We start from the raw sequence: 6,215 nt of genomic DNA, 5'->3' as shown, positions 1-6,215 counted from the left end.
GACGAAAAATTAACCTAACGTTTAATTGGTTACGTCGACTCAGTCTTTTGAGTGAGTATATACCGGAGATGCTAATTCCCATTTAATTTATGTCGAAAAACTCGTGAGAAAGAAAGCAAATAAAACGACTTCTCTGCCAGGTCTAAAATGACAGCTCTCGGGCAGGCGTGGAATGACCCTATAGTCTTGGGCATAAACTTATTATACAAATGCTGTATGATTTGATTCGGGAAATCCTTTTAATGGGTCAATGGATATTTATTCAATTTTTCTTTCCACGAATGTCTCAAAAAGATGTCGGAGTGGACGTAAGAGGTGAAATGTATACGCTTGATTTACGTAAAACTTGAAACACTGTCCCTGTGTCTAAGGAATACCTTTAGGATGTGATTCCAGCCCTCCTCGTTGAAGGTGTCCTCGTTCATGTGGGTGGCGTTGAAAATTTCCTTGGCCTCCTGGATGACCTCTTCGGTGACCACTCTCCCCACCAGCCATCTCTTGAGGATGTACTGCAGCCCGAAGAACACGGTGTACGGAAATCTAAATGGAAAACAGCATAAGTAAGTGTAGGGAAACCTTAAAGAATGAGAAATTTCAATGGATAAGAATACGGTTTCTGGAGAGTGTAAGGAATTCCAAGTGGAGAGAACAGTGCAAGATTCATCATGCAGGATGAGAACACGGCATCAGGAAACCGACATGGAGAAGAACATATATAGCAAGAGGGAATGTGAATGGCAATGAACACAGAGCACGGAAAACTTGACACAGAGCAGTTCGAGAACGCCGCAAGGAAATGGTTTATTGGTGGGATATACTTTATTGGTTTTAGGGCTTATCCGGAGATATTGCCTCCTGCACCAGACTTTAAAGCCTACAACAAGTTCCGTTAACGCTTTATGTTTTACAATGCAGGGAAGTCAATTCTGGAATCAACTATGCTCTTTTATCCAAGTCGAGAAACTGCGTGAATGTAATATTACTAATCAAGAGAAAAGGTGGTGGGGAGTGGGCCACTTCCATTTTGCTACTGGTTGTGGTCATTCAAGTCTTGTTTTATTCAGTCTTTTTTTTTTTATCGCGAACGAAAAAGAAATCGGGGAAGATAGATGCACTCTTCATGCTGACAGTAGCTCTGGTACGGATAACTATTGTTTGCATCATTATAACTAATTTTTTCTTTTTATAAAAAATCAGTAGCATTCACTGAGCCTTTACTTCATTCCTCAGTCAGACCTTGAGGAAAGAATATAATTATGAATTTTGGCAACCTCCGTGAATATCTAAACAGAGGAGGAATCAATGAAAGTCATTGCGTTCCACTGGCTTTTAATGGAATATGGTAGTTTCTGGAAGCTGGGATGATTTTTTACCTGTTACTACGCAGTACGTGTGATAAAGAGAGAGAGAGAGAGAGAGAGAGAGAGAGAGAGATAGTTTACGACTTATCATCATTCACAGCTCCTATCAGCCGAAGGTCATCGCACTGTTAAGTTTACTGAACCTGTTAAGACCTATATAATGAAAACTTTTTAAGCCCTTAACAAAAGTTTTAGTGTCATTTAATATTGGATAACTATCAAATCAAACCAATTACCTGTTCCTGATCTCACAGAAGCAAAGCCAAATATATTCGCCATGTCTATCTGTGTACAAATCATTTCAAGCCTTCAGAGGGGACTAGGAATTCATTCATTTCCAGGAATGGGCGTGAGGGACCTGTTACGGTATATAATTCTTAAAACCCGCTTTAAAAGATAAACATATACCGTTGGAAAACCTTTCCTCTGTTTAGACTTCATCAGACGACAGTATAGATTCATAAGATAGATGGGCATCGTTACAGAGACAAGAGAAATCTTACTTTCCTCCTCGAGACTCGAAATAGGAGTAGAGCGTCGTGGTTCCAGGTGGGTAGAGGCGGTGGTGGGCAACCTGGAAGTAGAGTAAGAAAGAGGGTAGAGAAGAGGATCGTTTAACTTTTCGTGGGTCCTTCACTGTCAAATTACCCATCTCACGGATCACTGTCTATGAATTGGAAGTTTCAAACTCGGGTACATTAGGTGTACCTGGTCTGTCTACTTGAACAAGTGTGCTTGAGCAGGCATGTGCAATGCACCAGCGCACCCACAAGAGACAGGTTTTCTATCTTCACGTTCAGATATATGGGTCATTTATTTGTATCCTGAGCACGTGTTAACAAACATTAAAGTACAAATGTAATGCACTTCCGTCTGTTCCTTTCATAACTTTTTAGGAAGCTATTCTATGAAAGAACTTATAATTAGGGACATGCCTCTTGCCACGTAGCCTACAATCAACAGTGAACAAGCGTCATGGTCATTATAGTTGCCCTAATGCTCTGCAACAGATTATTCTGCCCAGCACACGGTAGTTTTGCTTGAACCTTCAAGCCTATGATGAAGCGTAACAATATTCAGTGAATGCAAAATGATGAAAAACAATTCTCTTTGCCCTCATCATCATTCTATAAGAACAATAGTGGTGTAAACAGCTCTTATTGCGCTTGCATCAATGTAAATGAAGTGCTACAGGAAAAACATTTGAAGAAATTGCTTTGATTAGTCTTCCAAATGGGCTTTATTGTTTTATTAGTCGTTTCTGAAAGAGTGCTCAGTGCTGGGAGAGGTCATGCATGCTATTTAATCTAATCTATCGAAGCTTTCAGAGAGCGAGCGCCAAGATCATTTAGTTGTGAATAAAGACCACACTCTTGCAAAAGAGGACTTCTTATTATCATTATTACATTTGATTACAAACAGACTGCTAAATCCTGGGGCTTTCATTTGTAATGCTGAGGGCGACAAAAATAGGCACTGCTATCTCGAGGCGCTGATTGACGTCAGCATTAAAGCTCTCCATCAAAACTAAAGGATACGAAAAGTGATGGGCCAAAATTAAAATAAATAAACAAATAAAAAAAAAAATAATAATAATAAAATAATAATAATACGCAGCGAGTATCCCTATACTTATTTCGTACGTGTAACAATGCAAGTGGGCGAATAATGAATTATACATTTAAAATTGCCGTCGTCCGCACTGAGGCCTTATATGACTGGTACGGGCACAATAGTCATAACAATATCCACAAGAAAAGCACTTACTTTGTAACAGTCAGCCAAAAGTATAATATTGTTTACAGGTCCGATGTCCATGGCTGATGTCGGTCGATGAGAGCTACGATCTCTGCCTAAGACCAAAGGGCAAATCGAATCGTCTCCAAACACGAGTGCAATTTCTTCTCCTGCCTGTGGATAGACGTATCAGTTGTAATTCTCCTTCAAATAATGAAGTTGGGCATTATACGAAGCCGTGGTTGTGGAGTTAATTTTATGCTGATGCACAATCTCTGACCCGCCCCTTTTTAATGTGGGCGAAAGTCGCAGTCGCTACTTATGCGGCCAGTTGTCTATCAGGCATTGTAGTCCCACTGCTATGCGATAAGATAACAAAGAAATATTTTACGATTATCTTTCGGCTTATGGTTTAACTACTCGTTTAGATTGTATGAAATAATCATCTTAAGATAAAATACCATCAATGATCACATGTTATGAAAAATGAGATCAGAAAGAAGTGAAGAATTACCCACTTATGAAGGAATAATATAAGCAGAATAAACCGATTTTCTCGCAGTGATGTAAATGATAATCATAATGTCAAATTATTGTAGTTTTCAGAGAGAGAGAGAGAGAGAGAGAGAGAAGAGAGAGAGAGAGAGAGAGAGAGAGGTTATCCCATCATAAGAGTATAATAAAATGAAAATGAAAAGTTTTCGAGCTGCCACGATTTCTCCGTCATGAATCTGCGGTCGCACACATTAACATTATTTTGTCAAGGGCAGAGAGAGGGTGGCGCTGGGAATTCTGTTTTCGGTTGTCTCGTATAACAATGCCGTTTAACAATGAATGTTTTCTCGCGTCCTTTACGACAGTTACCATAAAAATATCTAACGGTGATCTTCTCTCTCTCTCTCTCTGTCTCTCTCTCTCTCTCTCTCTCAGAAATAAATGCAAAACATAAAATCAATTATCATAATGATAAAGTATTTTTTCGTCGGGTGTATCACACCCATATATGAGTCGCGGTTGGTACATAACTTGTGATTATTGGACAAGAGCCTGCTTTTATACAGAGTCCACTTCCAAAGGTCCACACCAAGCCTCTCATTTATGTCAACACCTTGCCATCCCTTGGGGGACATCACTGTAGAAACTGTCTGCTTCCACAGGGCCATACTTGGCTTCTTGTTGGCTTCATCTTCTCATCACTTGTGGACTGTCACTGTGTAAAGGACTTTACACCTTGCCATGTCTTAGGGGTTGTCGTTGTGCAAATGGCCTGCTTCCAGAGGTCCATACTAGGCCCTTCATTCACTTCATCACCTTGCCAAAAGCTAATGGTTGTCATTGTGCAAAAGCCCTCTTCAAGGGTTGTACACCAAGCATCTCGTATTACTTTAAAAATCATTATTTACGGGGGCGCCGGTATGCAAAGGGTCCTATTTCTGAGGTCCACACCTGGCCACTCATTCACTTCATCACCTGGCCGTCAGTGTGCAAAGGCCAGCTTGAAGAGCTCCACACCAAGTCTCTCATTCACTTGAACACCTTGCCATCATTTACTGGACGTCATTGTGGAAGAGCTCACTTTAAGGCTTCTACACAAAGCCTCTCATTTACTGCAATAACTTGCCAATACCTAAGAGCCATCTGATTGCAAAGGACCTGCTTTTAGAAGTCCATGCCATTCTTCCCACGTAATCAAACCATCTTCAAAACACTCCAATCCTTCTTTTCACTTACACTAACCCTTTTACCACTCCTGCATATCCCCACATTTCTTGCGTTTCCAGTTCTTCTTTTACCAAAACCACTATGTAAAAACTCATCTCTATAACTTCCACCTTCTATCTTCCATTCGCACTTAACATCCGCACATTTCCATAGAGCAGAATTAGTTAACAATCCCTTCTTGCTTTTTAAGCCTTAGTCCATAGACACTCCAAGTTGTCTTCCACTCTTATACACGCCTCCTGCCGTTTTTCATGCTCCAACTGCTCTGCAATCTTTGCTCTTAGCTCATCCTACCATCATCCGAAATATTCACTCCCATTCTCTCTGTCCATAATATCTATGGTAGCCTTCAATGTGGGATTCTAAGAAGAAACACTCGGGTCAATTTTCCTTTACTAGAGAGAAATGTGGATACCAATTGCAAATACAAAAAATAATGGTGAAGTCGTTAAGATGAATTTAAATGCAGCATATGTGGCATAAAATGAATGAAAGCGGTATTGGAAGGAAGGGCTTGAATATCCAGGAAGCGGAAACGAGCGTGCAAAATAGATGTTAATGGTGCAGTGTGTGTGTGTGCGTGTGTGTGGAGGGAAATTGGAAGCACTTTGATGACTCTTGTATAGATGTGTGAATCGGATATAATGCTGGAGGAGTTTTCCGCATATTGGTGCATCCCTATTCAGTAGGTTAAGTAATGAATGTGGCGGAGATAATTTTTTTTTCTCTCTCTAGAACCACCCCGTGTTAGGCGAAAGGGCTTTATGTTGAAAATTAATATTATTATTATTAAAGTAGTTTAACCAGACCACTGAGCTGACCTTCAGCTCTCATAGGGCTGGCCCGAAGGATTTGATTAAAATACTAGGTCCAGGCCTGAGGCCAAGCGTTAGGACCCAGTAGATCATTCAGTACAATGATGAATGAATTAAAATGAAATTACAAGCTGCACATAGGCATATCCTCTCATACTGAAACACATACATGCAATAAATGCATTTACTCAGATTTCCTTACATACATACTAAAACGGTATTAAAATTCAGAATATAAATTAAGCGAAATTTAAAAATTTTTCTCTTTTTTGTTAAATTCAACAAATGTTGAAAGGGTTTTCGTGTTTTTATTATTCACTTATTTTTACATTTTATTAATTAAATTGCAGTTCTTCAAGAACATCAAAATTGGAACGACTGAAAATGTAAGAGATTCTGACAAAATTTCTTTCATTGATCTATTTCCAAAAGTAGACATTCGTTGTTGGTCACACTTTGGACATTCACATAACACATGCCTGACTGTTATTATTACTCTGCATTCTGAGCACTCGGGAGCCGGGCCATGTGGGCTGCTCATTAAGTGCCCATGTGTCAGACGAGTATGGCCTATTCTGAG

At 39.8% G+C, this 6,215-nt stretch overlaps 1 protein-coding gene across 1 annotated transcript in view; it reads right to left on the bottom strand.

The window, feature by feature from the left end:
- LOC136830542 (nicotinamide phosphoribosyltransferase-like) overlaps positions 1–3,324 on the bottom strand; it is a 13,346-nt gene extending 10,022 nt beyond the window's left edge. Inside the window, exons 1-3 of the mRNA XM_067090056.1 lie at positions 3,129–3,324; positions 1,865–1,935; positions 378–540 (exon numbers count right to left, since the gene is read on the bottom strand). Of these exons, the coding sequence (XP_066946157.1) occupies positions 378–540; positions 1,865–1,935; positions 3,129–3,179 (285 nt within the window). The 5' untranslated portion in view covers positions 3,180–3,324. The remainder of the gene's footprint in view (positions 1–377; positions 541–1,864; positions 1,936–3,128) is intronic.
- Between the last annotated feature and the right edge of the window lie 2,891 nt (positions 3,325–6,215).

The sequence above is a fragment of the Macrobrachium rosenbergii genome, chromosome 47, assembly GCF_040412425.1.
Source record: "Macrobrachium rosenbergii isolate ZJJX-2024 chromosome 47, ASM4041242v1, whole genome shotgun sequence".
NCBI lineage: Eukaryota > Metazoa > Arthropoda > Malacostraca > Decapoda > Palaemonidae > Macrobrachium > Macrobrachium rosenbergii.
Note: the sequence above shows the minus strand (reverse complement) of the source record. Positions and strands in the feature narration are given on the sequence as shown.